This window comes from Ictalurus punctatus, chromosome 12 (genome assembly GCF_001660625.3).
Source record: "Ictalurus punctatus breed USDA103 chromosome 12, Coco_2.0, whole genome shotgun sequence".
NCBI lineage: Eukaryota > Metazoa > Chordata > Actinopteri > Siluriformes > Ictaluridae > Ictalurus > Ictalurus punctatus.
The window spans coordinates 24,730,714-24,752,715 of NC_030427.2; the positions used below are offsets into that span (position 1 = coordinate 24,730,714).

A 22,002-nucleotide genomic window follows, 5' to 3' on the forward strand; every position below is an offset into this window, starting at 1 on the left:
TTCTGATACATTGTTTCTCTGGTAACAGTTTACACAAGTACTTGTATGGTGGTCACTCCACGTAAACCGGTATTTTTCAGTGTATGATTGTGAAGTTTTCTGTGAGGAAAAGTTCATATAGGATTTTTTGGAAGGAGTCTCCAGTGTTAGTGTGGTAACAGTCCGAAGTGAAGCTGTAATTAAGTTCTCTGACACGGGAAAGTCTTCAATAAATGGACGTTTCAAATTGCACTTACTTTACATTTCTACAGTAAAATAAATGCATCGTTATTGTGAGCATTGAGTTGGTCCCTGTGAACACATCTAAATGGGTTTGATCATCTATCTATTTGAAATGTCCGTTTTATAATGGATTATAAAGTGCCTCCTGTCTCAATTATATTGACAGATCCAGTGATTTTGAATTGCAATTACTTTAAAATTCTACAGTAAAATGAGTTGATCTTTATTGTAAACATAGAGTATGTCCCTATAAACTGATCTGAGTTGGTGTGATTGTCTACCAATTTTAAATGTCGCTTTTACTTCAGTGTTAATACGAAGTAAAATATCAATATTTTGGTGTCAGGCGTCCTCTGTGAAATGAACCATGTAGGTTAATATGGAAACGTGAGTGGTTTGCCACTGATTAGTGTCGTGACACGTGCGCACACGCACTTCGTACGTGCACTGGCCGGAACAAAACTGACTTTTCATTCACTTCGGTAAGCTCCCACTGGTTCACTGACCCCCGATATTAGAGGAATAAAACACTCAGGAAAAAAACCCCAGCACCTTCCAAAGTGTTTTATTCCTTACTTACTCCTTCTGTGACGTCAGTCCGGTTTACAGTCATTGATAAATGTTAAGCGGTTTATGAAGTTCAATCTCGTTTAATAATTGTTTGTTCTCTACTTTGTTTAAACATGCTAACAGCAGTGAGCCAGACCTCATTAGCCCGTCGCTGTGACCGAACCTGGTCGCATCCGTTGATACGTTTGACTTCCTACCCGGCACATCCGTGTTCTCAGGGCGGGCCTGGAGCAGCGTTTGTGTGTGTGTGTGTGTGTGTGTGTGTGTGAACAGGAGTGGCCTCAACACTCCGCCCTTAGAGGCAAATATTGACATGAGCAAGAGTTGGTTTGAGTACACCTCAGCAATTCACTGATAGAAAATCCACACACCCATTCACAGTTCTGCTCCTGATATGTTTTAGTTCCGTTTCAAAGGGAACTCAACTTTTCGTGAGCTTCAGGCAACATCTCATTCCCTTTTCAGGGAACAGGGTTACATGTGTAACCCAGACGTTTTCCTGGGTCTACGTTTTTGCTTGCACGGAAAGCAGCCTTGATCGTGTGTTCAGCAAAAAGGAAGTGGCCTCTAAAACACTTTTGTTTGATGATATAATGCTGAACATTCAGATTGTCTCCACTGCAACATTTTGTAATATTACTAATTATTAATTACAGCCACTTTTTATTTTATTTCAATTGATCATGCCAGTGCCAAACAACACACTGCATCCCCCCCTCCCCCCCCCAAATTAAACCTTGTGCGGCATAAATAATTGTTTTCTTTTCTTCATTACGCGTTTTGTTTGTGAGAACATGGCTGTAGAAGAAGAGAGAACATGGCTGCCTGAGTTTCTGAACAAAGGCAGCATTGATCGCTGTCGGCCCGCCATTATCCCAAAGGCTTTTAATCAGCCCTCAATCCCAGCATTGTTCCCTTCAGGATGCAGACTGCTGAGGATGTCCACAGGGATGGCTTTATTATTATTTTTTTTTAGACTAGAAACCGAGATTCATTCATTGATCTTCAGTCAGGGTCGCAGTGGATCCGGAGCTTGTCCCAGGAACGCTGTGTGTGTAGCAGGAAAACACCCTGGATGCGATTCCAGTCCATCACAAGGCCTCACACATACTCTCAAATTCACACCAAGGGAGGTGGGAGGAAACAGGAGAACTTGGAGTGTTCTCAGGTGAACACCGGGAGAACATGTGACGCTCCAAATACACAATAATCCATGCTCAGGATCAATCCGGAGCTTATGATTTTACTCAACTTTCTCCTTTGTTTCTACATGTTACAGTAACATACAGTGGGGTCCAAAAGTCTGAGACCACATTGAAAAAAATGTGGGATTTTTTATTTTTATTTTTTTTTTTACTTCTTTAAAATGAGAAATAAATAGAAGGTATTAGAATTTTGAAATCTTTCAAACAAAGAATGATCGTTATTGTGGATATTTAATGTTTGAGATTCTGCACTATTTCTAGGTCCCTATTTAAATGTCAGCAATTTTATGGTACTGGCCATGTTAACCGCGTTGTCCAAAAGCTCAGGTTTTCCTCATGTCTAATCGCTTCTATCAGATCACACAACGCTCAGACGGATTTGATCTAAAATGCATCATAAGGTTTTGCACAAAGCCTGTGGAGTCCATGAATCCAGCTCGAGTGCACGCTCTCTTTAGAGCAAAACTGGGACGAAACAAATACTAAGACGCTCTGAAATTCACTTAAATATTTCAAAGATTCTACTTTTCACTCAAGTTTTTGACAAGAATATCATTTGTAGTGAATATTGGTATATTAAATTAGAAAAGAATGCAAAGATAGAAGCGTTTTCACTAGTGACCCCACTGTAGGTTCATCTTATTGGAATTCATGTTGATGTGTGCACCTATGCGAACAGTTTCTAAAGCGTATACATGGTGACCATACGTGTCATTAAAGGATTGGAAGTTCATTATAAACACGTCAGTGATCCCGAAGTGCGATAAAAATCAGCCAGCTTCCTCCTCGAGAGCAAGCTTAGACGCAGGATTCCAGTTGGTTAGCACAGACATGAGCATGTTAAAAGCTGTGTACATAAAACACACCCAGCTTTGAGACTGGGAGAGCCTTAAAGGGCCTGATTACATTCTCTTTTCAAAGCTTTTGAGTCATTTAAATTATATCTATATATAAATTACAGAACAATAATTTATAAGAACCAAAAGAATGGTGAGGAAGAGGACCTCGTGCTACAGTGGAATTCCAAGTGCTAAAAGGTCAGCATCCAGCAAACCCTCTTCCTTCCTCTGCTTGGGTTTCTGCCCAGGCAAACAAGTACAGCGGTACAATATAACCTCCAGTGAAAATCTAAAAAAATAATACTGATTAATAATTTTTTAAAAATCTAACCTGTTTCCAATCTCCATTTCCTTGAAAATGTAGGTCTTAAACAGATAAATCATTTAACAGACGATGCCTCATTTAGTAATACATTTTAGCTGATTTAATGTATGAAATATATTTAATACACTAATCTATGTTGTATCTGTATATATTTAAAATAAAATTAAAACATGTTTCGCATGTATATACAATGATTTTAATTATCTAATGATAATTAAAGATATATTTATAGACATTTTGTTTTATTTCATACTAGACAATACTTGTGTGACACATTTAGATATATTCAATTTACATGTAAATATTTTCATTAATTGAATTGTACAATCTCCATTCCAACCTGAATTTTATTTATGAATACATTTTTAAAAAAACTTTTTCTATAGAAAGTTTTTTTCCTTTAAAATTATATATATATATAATGTATATATGAGTTATGAAATGCATTGCTTTTCCTAGGGAAGTTTTTCTCTCTCTGAATAACACGTCATGCTTTTGTCAGTGTTAGTGAAAGCCTGACATCACCTTTAAAATCTCAGCCAATCATAAAGAGCCTAATCATTACAGGCTTTGCCTAGTTTTAATGACATTCTGCTGACCTGGCCTTGGACCAGAGCCAAACGTAATCGAAATTAGTACATTTTCTCATTTTGGGGCTTTTAGATTAACACCAAGCCTCCGATAATTGATTCAGTTGATTATTCAGAACAGCGTCATGTGCCGTATTTAAAGGAGATTAAAAGAGGATGTAAAAGTAAATAGGAACTCTTTTAGGATGGTGTCGAATTAGACGTTCCTGAACAGGACGAGAGGAGAGGCGGGACATGCAGGTGCACAGGTGTATAAATGCAGCTCAGGTGAGAGTCAGAGACCACAGCAGGACCGGGAGACTGAACACACACACACAGACTAAAGGGAAACCTGAGAGCAGGTGAGAGTCTTGACAAAACTTTCCTTCTTTCCCTTTCGGCTTTCAGTCTATGAGACCGCTCTTTGTTAGATACTCAGACATTCTTGTCATTTCTATGTTACTCTCTCTGTACAAAAAAAAAAAAATTTAAAAAGAGAAAAGATACTCAGCCTTTTCTAACACCGGATTGGTCTCCTTTGATCAGCCTGTGAAGATGATTAAAGGACTGTTGTCAGTGCTCTTGGCCCTGGTGGTCGTGACTTCCACCATGGGGAAGCCTGAGAAAAGTTCTGACAAGACTGCGGTCAAGAAGGAGAAACGAATCCCTCAGACTCTCTCCAGAGGTGAGTGTGGACAAACACTTTGTTATAATGCATTGCTCAGAATACTCAGCGAGCACTATGGGTGTGTTTCTTTATTCTTATTTGCTTCATTCTTTTTCACTCGACTCCTTCAGTGAAGCTCGTATTACCTGAGCTCAAATTATGAAAAAGCTCTGTGTCTCTTTGTGACTTCGCTGCTTCTCCTTCTCAGGATGGGGTGATCAACTGATCTGGGCTCAGACCTACGAGGAGGCACTCTTCTTGGCACGTTCACAGTAAGAAATGCTTCATTTCCTTGATCTAGAAAGATTTGTAGGCATTGATGGCACATCCAGGACGAGTTTATCAACCATTTCTCTACTAAAAACTAGGACGCTGTATTGGAATTTGCGTCACTGTTCAATATCGTTTACACAGACAGTGAAGTAGTATTTGCTCAAATGCTCACAGAAGACATTAAACATGATGGCGTGAATGATTGCTACACACTGTTTCCTTCTTGTCAAGTGTGAGTCCATGTGAACCACGTTTTTGATCAAATGTTAATGATATTTCTACAGGAACAAGCCCCTGATGGTCATCCTCCACTTGGAAGATTGCCCACACAGCCAGGGTAAAGATTTAAACCTGCACTTCAGGAATTTCATATCTGTTAATGTTTAAGTGCCTATTCGTGCATAACAATTTAGGTCAACCTCTTTGTCAAATGTTTGGTGAGCAAATATTAGTTTTGTTCCTTCACCAGCCCTGAAGAAAGCTTTCGCTGAGGATAAAGAGATCCAGAAAATAGCCGACGAGGACTTCATCCTTCTGAACCTGGTGGTGAGTCTTTAATCTTTAAACTTTATTGTATTTTTCTGTGGATGAAGTGGAAAGTATGAAATCTATAAATCTGTGTATTACAGTATGAAACCACAGATAAGCACCTGTCTCCTGATGGGCAGTACGTTCCCAGAATCATCTTTGTCGGTGAGTGTGTTAAACCTGAAAGATGACGCTTTAAAAAAAATTTCCACCAAATGACAGAGTGAAAAAAATGACCTCTTTACTTTTTTTCCAGATCCCTCAATGACTGTTCGTGCTGACATCACTGGCCGCTACTCCAACCGCATGTATGCCTATGAGCCCGCCGACATGAAACTCCGTAAGTGGACTCGTTTTGTCCGAATGATTTTCTATACGTCCAGTTTTTGGACAGTGATTAGAGATTATCTTCCACGGATTATCAAAGTGATTATAAGTGAAATCCTCAACATTCTACAAAATTATTCTACTTCTAAGCCCTAATGACATTTCTATTTACTCCAACAGTGCAGAACAACATGCTCAGAGCCAAGAAGCTTCTGAAAACAGAGTTGTAAAGTGCAACTTCATGATGTCTTCCATCCTGGAGTGGATTATCTCCCCCATTTAGATTTTATAGTTCTTATTCTGTTAATAAATATAATGCTGTAAAGAAAGAGAAAACCCGCACTGGAAATCTTTGAACTCATTTTTTGGATGTATTTTGTTTTGAGATCCTGTTACTGTCAGCCTTATAGACCGGCTTTTCATCTGATGTACTGCATCAGCGATGCATTTGTTTTTGGATAAATAAAGAAAAGTTGTACTAAACTCTGCTGTTGTGTCTTCATTAGTAAGGAAATGAGCACTGCGCTCATATTTGTGGCCTCTAGTAAATAAGTGGCCTCATTAAGGTGATTAAACTGGCAGGATTACCCAGATTTACCTAGCCCTTGTGGGTTTGGGCCTACTTTAGACAATTTTTGTAGATTTTTTATTTTGCCTATATATAGCCTGTAAACATGTTTCACATGCACGTGTCTGGTATCTATACTATATCAACACACTGGACCTTAAAAAACACAAGAAAACAGAAAGTTGAATTTAGAAAAGAATGATTCTTCTTACCCTGTCCAGGGTGTACCCCGCCTTGTGCCCGATGCTCCCTGGGATAGGCTCCAGGTTCCCCGTGACCCTGAAAAGGATAAAGCGGTATAGAAGATGGATGGATGATTCTTCTTTATTCAAAGCCACAAACATGCATAACGAATCTTATAAGTGCTTATAAATATATGTAGGACAACAAAAAAGGAAAAAATAGGTTAAATAAAGGTAAAATCAACTATGTGCTGTGTAATTCACTGCCCCACTTTTGCTGATGAGCTCTCCCACTATATCTGAAAATACTCTTTCAGTGAAAAGCAGTGCCTAATGGCAGGAGCAGACTGGAACCAAAAAGTGACCCTGGACTTTCTGGCCCAGAGTGGACCACCACACCCGGCCCACAACACTGCACAGCATTACCCACCAACTCATTGATGGTTAGACCAATTTTTAACACCAGTTACTAGCATACAAATAATAACACAATACAGAAACATAAATGCTATTTAAACACATTTATTTGAAGTAGCACTGAACAGATATCAAGTCATATTTGTAAAACAGGCCAACAGAAACAGAAGAACCGCGTGACAAAGAAAATAAAACAATCAAGACAGCATGTTAGCTAGTCAGGGGGCATCGTCTGCGTGCAGTGTAGGAGAGCTGCACCACTCAGCTGTACAACTCCTGAATCAGGACTGAAACTTTATTTTTTTTCAGCACTAACATGAATCCACATCTGAATGGCACACTGTCATCATGTGACATTAAACTCACCTATGATCATATCTGCAGAGTTCAGGGTTTCTTTTGGGAGCAGGTCAGCAGAGCTTTAGAAGGAAATGAGGAGGAGGAGAAGAAGGGTGTATACAGTTGCAATCAAAATGATTCAGTTTATTGTCAACATGTACAGATTTTCAGCTGTTTGCAATGAACAAATCAAACAAAGTCAGTTGAAATAGTTCAACACAACGAATGCTTCAAGTGGTTTCCCCAAATTCAACTGAAAATGCAACTTATAATGATTTCTCCAGTTTCAAAATTATTCAACCCCCTGAATCGAATCCTTCACAACAGCACAAATATGCAAAACAGGTGCTGTCTCAAGCACACCTGATGCTACTAATCAAGGGCTTCATTAGTTGCACCAGGTGTGCTTGAGCTGGAACACATGACATACCTGAACTGGCTAGGGGTTGAAAGTTTATGAAATACCTGGACGGGGCAGAAAAAGGAAGCTATCAATGGCTGAAACCAGATTTCTGAGAAGGCAGCTTGTGAAAAACCCTCGAGTGACTGCAAAAGACCTGCAGCAAGACTTGGTGGAAACAGGCACTGAGGTTTCAGTGAGCGCAGTAAGGCGTGCTCTAAATGCAGAATGTTTCCATGTCAGAACTTCAAGACGTTCACCACTACTGACCCAAAAGCACAAGAAAAGTTGCCTCAAAATCATATAAATAAGCCACAGAAGTTTTGGGATTCTGTTCTGTGGAGTGATGAAACAAAACTGGAACTTTTCAGCACGATGAATCAGCGGTATGTCTGGAGGAAGAAGAATGAAGAAAGTACACTCTGCCCACAGTCAAGCATGGTGGTGGATCAGTGATGCTCTGGGGCTGCTTTGCATCCTCTGGCTCTGGAAATCTGCAGCGTGTGGAAGGCAAGATGGATTCATTGAAGTATCAGGAAATCCTAGGAGAAAACGCCAGGCTGTCTGTAAGGAAGCTGAAGCTTGGGCGTCATTGGACCTTCCAGCAGTACAATGATCCCAAGCTTACCTCAAATTCCACCAAGGCTTAGTTGCAGAAGAAGAAGTCTTAGAAGATTCTACACCGCACCACAGTCACCTGACTTGAACATCATAGAAAATCTCTGGTGGGATTTGAAGAAGGCGGTTGCAACATACAAACTCAAGAATATTACTGAACTGGAGGCCAGTGCTCATGAGGAATGTGCTACAATTCCTCAGGAACACTGCCAGAAGCTCTGCATCTCGTTTGCAGCAGGTCATTACAGCAAAAGGGTGATCTACTAAGTACTAAAGATGCTCGCCATAAAGGAGCTGAATAATTTTGAAACTGGAGAAATCATTATAAGTTGCATTTTAATGTGAATTCTTGAAACAGTGTTTGATAATTAGAGAATGTGGAAATGGAAATATAGTCATTTAAAATGTTACTATAAAATTAATTATATAATAATTACACTGTAATAGTTGATTTTACCTTTATTCATTCCTATTTTTTCCTTTTTTGTCCTACAAGCCATTATAAACTCTTATAAGATTCGTTATGCATGTTTGTGGCTTTGAATAAAGAAGAATCATCCATCCATCCATCCAACTTTCTGTTTTCTTGTGTTTTTTAAGGTCCAGTGTGTTGATATAGTATAGATACCAGACACGTGCATGTGAAACAAGTTTACAGGCTATATATAGGTATATATAAATAGAAAATCTACAAAAATTGTCTAAAGTAGGCCCAAACCCACAAGGGCTAGGTAAATCTGGGTAATCCTGCCAGTTTAATCACCTTAATGTTTAATCACACTTATTTACTAGAGGCCACAAATATGAGCGCAGTGCTCATTTCCTTACTAATGAAGACACAACAGCAGAGTTTAGTACAACTTTTCTTTATTTATCCAAAAACAAATGCATCGCTGATGCAGTACATCAGATGAAAAGCCGGTCTATAAGGCTGACAGTAACAGGATCTCAAAACAAAATACATCCAAAAAATGAGTTCAAAGATTTCCAGTGCGGGTTTTCTCTTTCTTTACAGCATTATATTTATTAACAGAATAAGAACTATAAAATCTAAATGGGGGAGATAATCCACCCCAGGATGGAAGACATCATGAAGTTACACTTTACAACTCTGTTTTCAGAAGCTTCTTGGCTCTGAGCATGTTGTTCTGCACTGTTGGAGTAAATAGAAATGTCATTAGGGCTTAGAAGTAGAATAATTTTGTAGAATGTTGAGGATTTCACTTACAATCACTTTAATAATCCGTGGAAGATAATCTCTAATCACTGTCCAAAAACTGGACGTATAGAAAATCATCCGGACAAAACGAGTCCACTTACGGAGTTTCATGTCGGCAGGCTCATAGGCATACATGCGGTTGGAGTAGCGGCCAGTGATGTCAGCACGAACAGTCATTGAGGGATCTGGAAAAAAAGTAAAGAGGTCATTTTTTTCACTCTGTCATTTGGTGGAAATTTTTTTTAAAGCGTCATCTTTCAGGTTTAACACACTCACCGACAAAGATGATTCTGGGAACGTACTGCCCATCAGGAGACAGGTGCTTATCTGTGGTTTCATACTGTAATACACAGATTTATAGATTTCATACTTTCCACTTCATCCACAGAAAACTACAATAAAGTTTAAAGATTAAAGACTCACCACCAGGTTCAGAAGGATGAAGTCCTCGTCGGCTATTTTCTGGATCTCTTTATCCTCAGCGAAAGCTTTCTTCAGGGCTGGTGAAGGAACAAAACTAATATTTGCTCACCAAACATTTGACAAAGAGGTTGACCTAAATTGTTATGCACGAATAGGCACTTAAACATTAACAGATATGAAATTCCTGAAGTGCAGGCTTAAATCTTTACCCTGGCTGTGTGGGCATTCTTCCAAGTGGAGGATGACCATCAGGGGCTTGTTCCTGTAGAAATATCATTAACATTTGATCAAAAACGTGGTTCACATGGACTCACACTTGAAAGAAGGAAACAGTGTGTAGCAATCATTCACGCCATCATGTTTAATGTCTTCTGTGAGCATTTGAGCAAATACTACGTCACTGTCTGTGTAAACGATATTGAACAGTGACGCAAATTCCAATACAGCGTCCTAGTTTTTAGTAGAGAAATGGTTGATAAACTCGTCCTGGATGTGCCATCAATGCCTACAAATCTTTCTAGATCAAGGAAATGAAGCATTTCTTACTGTGAACGTGCCAAGAAGAGTGCCTCCTCGTAGGTCTGAGCCCAGATCAGTTGATCACCCCATCCTGAGAAGGAGAAGCAGCGAAGTCACAAAGAGACACAGAGCTTTTTCATAATTTGAGCTCAGGTAATACGAGCTTCACTGAAGGAGTCGAGTGAAAAAGAATGAAGCAAATAAGAATAAAGAAACACACCCATAGTGCTCGCTGAGTATTCTGAGCAATGCATTATAACAAAGTGTTTGTCCACACTCACCTCTGGAGAGAGTCTGAGGGATTCGTTTCTCCTTCTTGACCGCAGTCTTGTCAGAACTTTTCTCAGGCTTCCCCATGGTGGAAGTCACGACCACCAGGGCCAAGAGCACTGACACCAGTCCTTTAATCATCTTCACAGGCTGATCAAAGGAGACCAATCCGGTGTTAGAAAAGGCTGAGTATCTTTTCTCTTTTTAAAATTTTTTTTTTTTTGTACAGAGAGAGTAACATAGAAATGACAAGAGTGTCTGAGTATCTAACAAAGAGCGGTCTCATAGACTGAAAGCCGAAAGGGAAAGAAGGAAAGTTTTGTCAAGACTCTCACCTGCTCTCAGGTTTCCCTTTAGTCTGTGTGTGTGTGTTCAGTCTCCCGGTCCTGCTGTGGTCTCTGACTCTCACCTGAGCTGCATTTATACACCTGTGCACCTGCATGTCCCGCCTCTCCTCTCGTCCTGTTCAGGAACGTCTAATTCGACACCATCCTAAAAGAGTCCCTATTTACTTTTACATCCTCTTTTAATCTCCTTTAAATACGGCACATGACGCTGTTCTGAATAATCAACTGAATCAATTATCGGAGGCTTGGTGTTAATCTAAAAGCCCCAAAATGAGAAAATGTACTAATTTCGATTACGTTTGGCTCTGGTCCAAGGCCAGGTCAGCAGAATGTCATTAAAACTAGGCAAAGCCTGTAATGATTAGGCTCTTTATGATTGGCTGAGATTTTAAAGGTGATGTCAGGCTTTCACTAACACTGACAAAACCATGACGTGTTATTCAGAGAGAGAAAAACTTCCCTAGGAAAAGCAATGCATTTCATAGCTCATATATACATTATATATATATATATATATATATATATATATATATATATATATATATATATATATATATATATATATATATATATATAATTTTAAAGGAAAAAAACTTTCTATAGAAAAAGTTTTTTAAAAAATGTATTCATAAATAAAATTCAGGTTGGAATGGAGATTGTACAATTCAATTAATTAAAATATTTACATGTAAATTGAATATATCTAAATGTGTCACACAAGTATTGTTTAGTATGAAATAAAACAAAATGTCTATTAATATATCTTTAATTATCATTAGATAATTAAAATCATTTATATACATGCGAAACATGTTTTAATTTTATTTTAAATACATACAGATACAACATAAATTAGTGTATGTCATTAAAACTAGGCAAAGCCTGTAATGATTAGGCTCTTTATGATTGGCTGAGATTTTAAAGGTGATGTCAGGCTTTCACTAACACTGACAAAACCATGACGTGTTATTCAGAGAGAGAAAAACTTCCCTAGGAAAAGCAATGCATTTCATAACTCATATATACATTATATATATATATATATATATATATATATATATATATATATATATATATATATATATATATATATATATATATATATGCCTGTACAATATTCTTGGTTTTGTGATAAACAGCACTTCAACATCATTTCAATCTTTAATGGTTTATGTAGCTTTGTAGAAAAACTTTTTTTCTGAAATGAAATCTCTGCTATACCCGGTGGGACTGAAAACCCACCCAGGGTGCTAGATGTAACCGTTTTTCTAAAAGTGTACTTAATATTTCAGATGAAAACCTTATGTATTATTATAACAATGTCTGCTAAATAACAGCATGAACAACATTTATGACATTTCTTTATTACCCTGTAAAAACACAACGTATTTTTAAAATAAATTTTTAAAAATGTATAGTAAAATCATTATTAATCTGTCTGACAAAGAGAATGGTTCTATCCACAAAAAAACGGCTCCTTATTATATAATGACTTTTGTAGATCCAATGTGTTTTATTCATTACGTACGTAAATCTGGAACGGCGGTTTTTAGCCAGACTGTGAGGTTGTCTTTTCTACATTCCAGGATGTCAGTTATAGGATGTAAAGGGTCAAATCTCTCTGTGGCTTATTCAAACTGGCACACTTTGGCCTGTAAAATCAGTCCCATAGGAAACCTGTGGCCAGGGCGGACTGGCCGTTGGGCCGGTCTTTTTCTCCCAACTCCGGCATTATACTGCCTATATACAGATATTCAACAGGTCATCTTCTTTCATGTTGTAAATATAGTGTGCCTTGTGTGAATATGTAGTGTGAATATAGTGTGCTCCATGTGGATCGAGTCTGCTGGTTCTAATTTAGTTCTGTTCAAACACTATTTACTGTTTTGCAATATTTTAAATAATTCTGATAATAAAAGCAAGTCAAATTAGGTGTCAGGTGATCATTACATTAATTCAACTTAGAATTTTTGCTTTCTGTACACACAAACATGTGGAGGAAACCTTTAGAGAAAAATAGTTCCATCATTTTACCTATTAGGTTAACACAAACGATACAAAGGAACAGATTGTGTTTTTATTATTTTTTAATTCGTTGATTGAGAAACATGTTGTGTCAGATAATCGGGGCCACTTCACAGCAAATTCCCAGGTTGCCCCTGACCCAGATCCTCTATGATGAGGATAAATGACCGCAAAATAATTTTTTAATATGGTGATTTTGATTAACTTGGCACCTTAATAATATAGAAGTATAAAATTAATAAAATCCAAGCTGAATAGAATTGATGTTCCTTGGTTTTGTGTTAAAAGACTGCTAAGTTAAACAGAGAGAGAGAGAGAGAGAGAGAGAGAGAGAGAGAGAGAGAGAGAGATTCAACAGAGGCACCATGTTGCCCCTGTTTGAGAGAAAATGTAAAGTTAAAGCACAGCTCCAGGAACTGCATCATGCTTGACTGGTTTGCCTGAAGCTAGCCCCCCTGCTCATATCCTTTAAGGCGGAGTGAGTGTGAAACCGGTCAAGTGTTTTCCAGGAAACCTCGTTGCCTAGTTACCTCGTTACGAAAGCAGGATTTGTTCTTCGGAGATTCCTGCTTTTTTTCTTTTCTTTTTTTTTTTTTTTTGTATTTGGTTTTAGCGCTGGAGGAAACAATTAGTCTAAAAATCCCTGAGAACAGGAAAGAAAACTGAAACTATGTGCTTTCTATAAACCCTGCAATTAAGCTGAACAACAGAAACGTGAGATTATCAGCCCATTCTGTTTTTCTTCTTCAATATTTATTTTTTTTTTGTAACGGGTGAAGGCATAGTTCACAGAACCGTAGAACATGGATACACACTATAGTGAAGTGTTCATGCAAAAAGCCAAAACCACACAGAAATGCACACATTTAATTGGTTTGATAGCACACACAAGTATGATGTGATCAATTCCCGAGCTACAGTATGTCAAACCCAGCGTATTAAACTTAACAGGCTGTCATATTCATATTGCACGGATAATGAATAAAGACCATGCACTGTATTTTTTTCCCCCAATTAAGTGAACTTCAATTTTTTCATGCCAAAAAGGCATGATCAGTTTATTGCATTCATGATCAGTAGCCTAGGTCTGTTTTTTTTAAAATACTACTTTCACATGGCTCAGAGTTTTTCTCTTGGGTTGGTCTATTTTTTAAACCGTAAATATGATGATTACTTTTAGCCCTTAACAATCTATGAGAAGAAGTGTTTCCTCCATAGAAATTCCTCCATTTCATTTGGTATAGTGGTAGCTCCATTCAAAACAACAACAAAAAAAATTCAGTTCAATGATATATACATGATTATTATTATTTTTTGCCTCAGAACACTGCAATCTTTCAAAATGATCAACACACGCAGCAGCGAGAACGAGCACTGATCTCTGCTTTAGAGAAAGCAAACACACACTTCTGGTGTTGTACAGAGCTCTAGTAAGAAGTCCAGTGGTTAGATGGAGGACAGGAAGTTGCCACGTCCAGGCTAGGGTTTACAGGAAGGCGCTAGGATTGGCCCGTGGATCTTTCTGGTTCCTGTATCTGTAGGTTAGCCACACCCCCAGGATCTAAAAAAAACAAAAAAAAACAACAACAAAAAAAAAACAGGAAAGAGAAGAGGAAAGAAGGAAATATAGGGGGGTACACAAACATTAAACGTGTGGTTTGTATTTAAACTTACAGAAAATTACAAATTTACATTTATCTACTAAAATAATTTTTTAAGTGTGCAAAATAGTTATTCAGAAATACAAACTAAATTACATTACCTTTTAACATTAATTTAAAAAAAACCCACAATAAAACTACAGTTTAATGTCTTTTGGAAAAGTTCTTAATAACATCACATTCTTTAAAATACAGGACAACAAATAAGCAATAAATAAACAAACACATAACAATGACGAATGTAGATACAAGTGATGATCTGTGGGGTCCAAGCACTTTTTGCAAATATCGCTTCCAGTGCTCAGTTCTACGTTTCTAATTTGTACAAAACAATAAAAAGACCATAGATGAACATACTTATAAGGTTTTGTGATGACTGATCAATGCTAATCATGCCAAATGCCTGCTGAGAGCTGATTGGCTGGTGGTGGGTGGTCATGCTTTTGAAGTAACCTGGTTAACAAAATTCACTTACAGATCAGCACAACACTGCAGTAAGTACACCAAATTTCAGCTCAATTGGACATGCACTTCCTGAAAAAAAGGGCTTTTGGAACTTTGCTCCGTGCCGCATTTCACGGCCACGCCCCAAAATGTCGCCGACATCCTCAGAGCCTTACACAGAAAATGCGTGTGAATTCATGCAACCAGACTTGAGTTACGACTGTTTCAGTAAACAAAGCTCCGCCCCTCTAGGATTGATTGCATTGATTTGAACTATATTTGTTCATTCATTTTTAAACCACACCAATTCCGCAATTTTTCAAAAACACTCAGAGAAATCCGTGCCCGGAACTTCTGAAATCAGAAACTTTGGAAATACTCAAAAAAGCTCACAGAACACAACATAATATATATATTTTTTTAATCTCACAAGCTTCTGTGATGTCAATACTGTTAAAGGAAATACTGCGCTAACAGTCAAAACAATGTTTTGTGCAGCCCTATTATCTAACTGTATTTCTGAAAAAAAAAACGTCTTATAGACCACGTTATCGATGATTTGAAAGTTGTGCCTTACCTCAGTGAAGCTGAAGAAAAGGCTGATCCCTCCAACGATGCGCAGCACCTCCCCAACGTGCTCCTGGATCTTCGCTGCACATGTGTCACATGTGGAATGAGTGAAACACGCCTGCAGGAGGAACAAACCGAATCAGAATGTCATCTTTGATAAACCACAGCAGCTATAGACCTGGACTGGGACTTAGACCGCAGGTTCAATAACGGCGATGCTTGTGCATTAGTGCGATATGTATGGAGAAACAGAAGACCGAGAACGATCCACCATCGATTACCCAGAGAGTGGTATTAAAGCAGGTCTGCAAAAATGACAAAAACAAAAAAAATCACATCTGAGAGTTCATTAGTGCAAAAAAAACCCCCTCAAAAAACCCTACATGCGCTAGTCTACAGAGATGTAGAAAAAAATTTGAGCTGGCGGGACGAGACATCGCTATAATCTCAGAGACAGTACAACCCTGAGTGTCTGAATATTCCCTGATGGAAGATCATGAGAAAGAAAGGTGTCCATCCCTCGGGTACAGTACAGAGACTTGAGCACATCTATACCAAGGCACAGTAAAGCAGTTCTGGTGGCTTGTTGTGGTCCAGTGCCTTACTAACACACTTCAAGTTGCTATTTCCTTTTAAATTGTCATCCACGTGTACATAGACATCTCTGATATGGTCTCTGTCCTTTTTCGAATCTATTTATCAGTACAAGGAAGGTTAGTGAAATAAAACAAGACTAAACATTTCTGACTCTCATAAACAGCCATATCATCTCCACTATAACTAGGGCAAAAATGTTCAAACATTTAGACATCCATTGACCTTGCACTCAATGTCAAACAAAATGTCCTGGGTTTGCTAAATAACACGAGAAAGGTATTTTCTTCTGGTGATCAACATGGAAAATTTAGGGGGGAAAAAAAAGGTATATCCATGTTAAATAAACTGTGACTAGTTTTTAAGGGCCCTGGAACTAAATTTCCTCAGACAGAACTGACATTTATGATACTTAATGCAAGCCATAAAGTCCTAAAGCCGTAAAATAAATCAATCTGCCTAAGTGTGTGTATATGTGTTGTGTATACGTATTTAGCCCTTTGTGAGGACCAAATAAAAAATGCCCTTACAAAGATAGAATAGTGTCAAATGTCTGTACAATCACCTGTTCCTCACCAAAATAGAGAGTTACTGAGGTAAAGGGGTTAGGGGTAAGATTTAGGTGTAGGCATAGTGTTAATTACATACAGTAATCATTTTGTCATTAGAAAGTCCCCAGAAAGAGAGAACAAACAGTGTTTGCATGCATCAGTGTGTGTGTAAAAGAGAGAGAGAGAGAGAGAGAGAGAATTACAGCAGGACAGGTGCTGTTGACTTCCACGTGAGAGAATCCGCAGCAGTTCAGGCTCTTCTCCACGTCCCTTTGTGTGGTGTGCGAGTTGTTCCAGCCCACCTCCAACAGCTCATTCTGCATTCACACACACACACACACACACACACACACACATTCTCTGTACTTTTCTGTCATATCAAAGAAACATCTCGAAGGTCCTTAAAACAAATGTAGTGTGACATTAAGCAGCTGGTATAAATGGGTATAAAATCAGGGCTTCCTTGTCTTTCAAAAAAAACAAAAAAACAAAAAAAAAACCAAAAACACCAATATAAGGTAATACATGGTATCCACATCAGATTATCTTAAAGATTATTTCGGGTATTTGTGAATCAAAGCACAACGACCCCACCAGTGGTCATGAGATAAATCCACAGAATGGTATGAAGAGGTGAGGCTGGGGCTGATTTCTTTCTAGTCCAGACTATCAGAGATAGTCCTGTCAAGCGATTACACAGAGTGAAACACTGCCGGGATTTGATCTCCATTTGGGCTGAATTTTTTTCAGACACATGCACAACATGTCATCAGGTGGATTATTTACAGATTAAACACACACTGTCTAATCAAAGTACACTATATGGCCAATAATATATGGACACCTGACCATCACACCCATATGTGCTTGCTGAACATCCCAGATTTATTCCCCTTTTGCTGTTATAATGCGCTCCACTCTTCTGGGAAGGATTTCCACTAGATTTTGGAGCATGGCTGTGGGGATTTGTGATCATTCAGCCACAAGAGCATTAGTGAGATCGATCACTGATGTTAAGTGAGGAGGTCTGGGGTGTAGTCGGTGTTCCAGTTCATCCAAAAGGTGTTCAGTGTGGTTGAGGTCAGGACTCTGTACAGGACACTCGAGTTCTTCTACACCATCCTTGGCCATCAATGTCTTCATGGAGCTCGCTTGGGGCATTGTCATGCTAGAACAGGTTTGGCCCTCTTGGTATCAGTGAAGGAAAATTGTAATGCTTGGGGAAGACCTACATATGGGTGTGATGGTCAGGTGTCCACAAACTTTTGGCCTTGACAGACATCTTTCATGTGCGAAAGTCGAGACGAGATGAGAGATTACTAATGTGACATGGGAGAAGGGGGCGGAGCTTCCAGTGAGTGTAAGTTAATACCGGAGAGTTCAAAACACCTGTGCAACTGTCAATCATTCCACATTCAAATGTTGATTGGCTCATCTATAAAAAATAAGCCTATTTTTGCATAGCAGTGTTCTCCGATGTTAAAATGTGGAATTCCTAGCATCTACCAAAAGAATAAATGTTAGCATTTATAATGCAACGTGACGATATGTATGAAAACATTTCACAGGGATTTTTCTAAGGCACAAAAGCTTCCACACAGAGTATCAAGACAACAAATAACAGGAGGCGAAAGACTGGAAAGAATAAAACAGCAACACTGAAGCAGTCTAAAAATAACTCATCAGCATGCTAAAGTGAGTGGTACGAAAAACTGCAGCACTTCACTTCATTAGCTCACCACCATTAAACTCCAAAATGAATTAGCATGACACTCGGAGAGCCGCAGAGGCTGCTTTGTTTTATGGATTTATGAAGGGTGTTATGATCTGATCAGACTTTACCTGCTGCTCTTTGTTAATGGCCAGGCACGCACTGGACACGGAGAACTGGACCACAAACACCAGGAACAGGATAATCATGTACTAATAATCAACCGTTAAGGAGGGATAAAGGAATAAACACACAGCATGATGATATTTGATCTACAGGGTGTCCCAAAAGTCTCCATACATAAGGGATGATGTTCGCCAGCACCACGTCAGTTGTGCCTTCGTCAGTGGACGTTCGTGGACATAAACTTGCCATGTTTCCTGTTAAAGTCCATCGCAACCTTGGGACAGCTTCCCGATCCAGCCATGAGAATGATTTCATTACATTCATCTTTTGTCAAAGGCATTCATAAAGGCTATCTGAAGAAATATATATATATATATATATATATATATATATATATATATATATATATATATATATATATATATATATATATATATTATTATTTATATATAAATAATATAATATATATATATATATAAAACTAAGTATGGAAAACTTTGGAAGACATTTTGCTAAAAAGTGTTCCTTTCCGACGTGCATGGAGACTTTTAGGACACGCTGTATTTCCGTGCTGCAGAGTGTTCGGTGTATAGCTTCGCTACAAAGCGAAAATGGACACCGAGCATCTAATTGCATGCTCACAGAAAATGAAGGGGGAACAAACAATGGCTATAAATGAGGGAGGACAGTTGAGCCTCGAAGTCCCTTAAACAAGGAAAGTGCATTTGATTGCAAGGCTGACTTTTTAAAAACAGTGTTTGAAATCCAAATTGAAAAATCTCAGAGAAAATGACTCATGCATTACGGGATGTTTAATGGTTACAACATATGTTAAAATATCAAGCAATATGTAAAAAAAATAAAATAAAAATACAACAGGGCATGCTGTTAGAAGAAAATGATCAGTGATTGGGTGGCCAACGTGAAGCTGAGTTACACTAATCACCCTGACGTTGATTATTTTCCAATAACAATATGTCCTGAAAAGTGTTGTTCTTCTTATACCACAGCAATTTGCCAGCACTAACCATTTTTAATTAGTTAAAGAATGACGCTTTTTATCTGTTTACAGCTACACTGAATATTGTGGACCAGTTCGTTCCTCTTATCACTTACATTACAGCAGCTATAAACAGATGTTTAACAGCTGCAGCTTGTCGCGTTACCGAGAAACTGCAATCGGTGTTCGAAAACCTCAAGGTACATCTTTACCTCTGACTGTTACAAAGCACTGACACTGGAGACTCCTTTCAAAATGCTAAATAAACAACTCCTTACACACAGTAAGGTTGGACAAATCATCCCAAGTGCCCAGGACAAGCAGATTTCTTGTCCGGGCTATTATTTAATTCTTTATTCATATAGTTACCCACAAAAATGACGCTAGCCTGAGTTAAATATCTCTTAACATGTCTCATAGGCAAACTGTTCATGGGACAGACACGTTTCACAGCAAAGGATACAAAGAACAGAAGAACTTGGTGGTGCTTTATGGCGCCAATGAGTCCAGCTAAGGCTACGAGGAACAGAAAGACCCCAATGCCGATGATGCCCCCTACCACCTGGAAACTTGAGACCAGGCCAAACCACTTTCCCCAGGCAGCGATGCCGATCATCAACATGCTCACCATCTGCAGAAGGCCAGACAAGAGGAGGGAGACGGTCAGCAGTCAGACAGTGAGTCAGATAGGATAAAAACACCAATATAACAGTTAAAACAAGATACTGGTGCTAGAAGAGTGCTCCTAGAATAATATAATTACAAATGACTGTCACATTTTGGAAATAAATGTTTAACCAGTTTAGTTATCTTTTAATGTTACAGTATCTCACAAAAGTGAGTACACCATTCACATTTTTGTAAATATTTGATGATATCTTATCATGTGACAGCACTGAAGAAATGACACTTTGCTACAATGTAAAATACTGAGTGTACAGCTTGTGTAACAGTGTAAATTTGCTGTCCCGTCAAAATAACTCAACACACAGACATTAATGTCTAAACCGCTGGCAACAAAAGTGGGTACACCCCTAAGTGAAAATGTCCAAATTGGACCCAAAATAGGCCCAATAAATTACATTATTAAGGTTTTGAGAATTAACAAGTGGAAAGGAATCCCATGCGGCTACAAAACAAACAAACAAACAACAAAACCACCATCAAAACATGAAGATGTAATCAGCCAGAGGTTTAAAAAAAAAGAAAGAAAAAAAAAAGTCCTGACTGATGGAAAAACTGTAAGGAAACATGGGCTGTGTTCCAAATTGTATATTAACATACTAGATACCTAAAGGGACACCACTGGTCGCCATGGTTACGTCCGGAAACCAGCGCATATTCAAATGAAATACAAATTTCATACTATTTAGTGTAATGTCAGATGGAGCAGCGTTAAACACTTGTTTTTTTCCTTTTGTTTTTTTTTTCTTTTGTTTTTTTTTTGTTTCCACTCAGAGCCAGTGGAGACCATGAAACCAAAACCTGCTGATTAGTATCGGAAATTATCCTGAATAATTCATATTAACCCTGTTGGTCGGACAGGGATATTGTTTACCAACGTTCCTGCCTGAAATACATTTTAAACACGTGTATGTGTATATGTATATATAAATATAAAAATCCCTAGCACTGAGAACAAGGTGTCCATATGGTTGTTGCGCGTTCACTACTCACCACATACAGGATGTTGAGGGCGCAGAGGGAATTCTTGGAGCAGGTGAATCCGGCGCAGCCCATCTCAGACAATGATTTCCTCACAAAACTGTGCGCAAAAACACCTGAGCCTGAACACCTAACCACACTTACATCAATTACAACGAAAAGCCTCGAGATCAACCCAAAAAACCCCTGATCGCTGTAGCCAGTAAAGCAGGTGAATGAATGAGCCAAACGAGCTGACTGCAAAATGCTGTACAAGCAAGCAGATGAATGTCTAGGGTTGCCAGATCCTGGAAATAAGAGCCAGCCCACCCTGCTGGGGAGAAAAAAAAGAAACTATAACAGAAATTCGAACGTTTTCGACTACAAATACCATTACAAACCATCAGCTAACCATTAAAAACCGTTACCATTAACATTATTGGGTCCACTAGACATAACATACGACCAGACCAGTAGAGACCCATAGGGACCGTTAGAGTTTCCCTTAAAACCAATACAATTCCCATTATAACCATTATAACCAAATTCTATGAGGGTTTCTATTGTTTTTTTTCTCTTTTTCTTTTCTCTTTTTCAGCTGGGTAGTGTGTGCAAATCAAATCCTGATGGAACACAAAAACATCAAATTCAGCTAAATGAGGTTTTGTTGGTCAATAATGTGTGTTAAATGAGATAACAGTGTTAACCGTTTAAATGCACTACTGAAAAACCAACCAACGAACCAAACAAACAAAAACAGCAACAATAGAAACTCTCACATTTTTTTGGTTTTAATGATTATAATAGGAATTGTACTGGTTGTAATGGAAACTGTAATGGTCCCTGTGG

General features: G+C 38.4%; 3 protein-coding genes across 3 annotated transcripts in view; 1 reads left to right on the forward strand and 2 right to left on the reverse strand.

Moving 5' to 3' along the window:
* The first annotated feature begins 4,039 nt into the window (after positions 1-4,039).
* Positions 4,040-6,008, forward strand: agr2 (anterior gradient homolog 2 (Xenopus laevis)). Its single transcript, NM_001200738.1, is given in 8 exon segments — positions 4,040-4,092; positions 4,277-4,415; positions 4,606-4,669; positions 4,955-5,007; positions 5,140-5,216; positions 5,300-5,363; positions 5,455-5,538; positions 5,706-6,008. Coding segments are annotated over 7 exon segments (522 nt in total). The 5' UTR covers positions 4,040-4,092; positions 4,277-4,285; the 3' UTR covers positions 5,756-6,008.
* Positions 6,009-8,899: 2,891 nt separating this feature from the next.
* Positions 8,900-22,002, reverse strand: part of LOC108273355 (anterior gradient protein 2 homolog) — a 157,142-nt gene continuing 144,039 nt past the window's right edge. Inside the window, exons 2-9 of the mRNA XM_017482527.3 lie at positions 10,816-10,852; positions 10,492-10,630; positions 10,238-10,301; positions 9,901-9,953; positions 9,692-9,768; positions 9,545-9,608; positions 9,370-9,453; positions 8,900-9,202 (exon numbers count right to left, since the gene is read on the reverse strand). Of these exons, the coding sequence (XP_017338016.1) occupies positions 9,153-9,202; positions 9,370-9,453; positions 9,545-9,608; positions 9,692-9,768; positions 9,901-9,953; positions 10,238-10,301; positions 10,492-10,621 (522 nt within the window). The 5' untranslated portion in view covers positions 10,622-10,630; positions 10,816-10,852 and the 3' untranslated portion in view covers positions 8,900-9,152. The remainder of the gene's footprint in view (positions 9,203-9,369; positions 9,454-9,544; positions 9,609-9,691; positions 9,769-9,900; positions 9,954-10,237; positions 10,302-10,491; positions 10,631-10,815; positions 10,853-22,002) is intronic.
* Positions 13,584-21,452, reverse strand: tspan13b (tetraspanin 13b). Its single transcript, XM_017482526.3, has 6 exons — positions 21,187-21,452; positions 19,973-20,140; positions 18,515-18,595; positions 16,876-16,989; positions 15,535-15,645; positions 13,584-14,413 (listed from the first exon to the last, which is right to left on the reverse strand). Exons 1-6 carry the CDS (start codon positions 21,247-21,249, stop codon positions 14,339-14,341), a joined length of 612 nt encoding a protein of 203 aa, XP_017338015.1. The 5' UTR covers positions 21,250-21,452; the 3' UTR covers positions 13,584-14,338.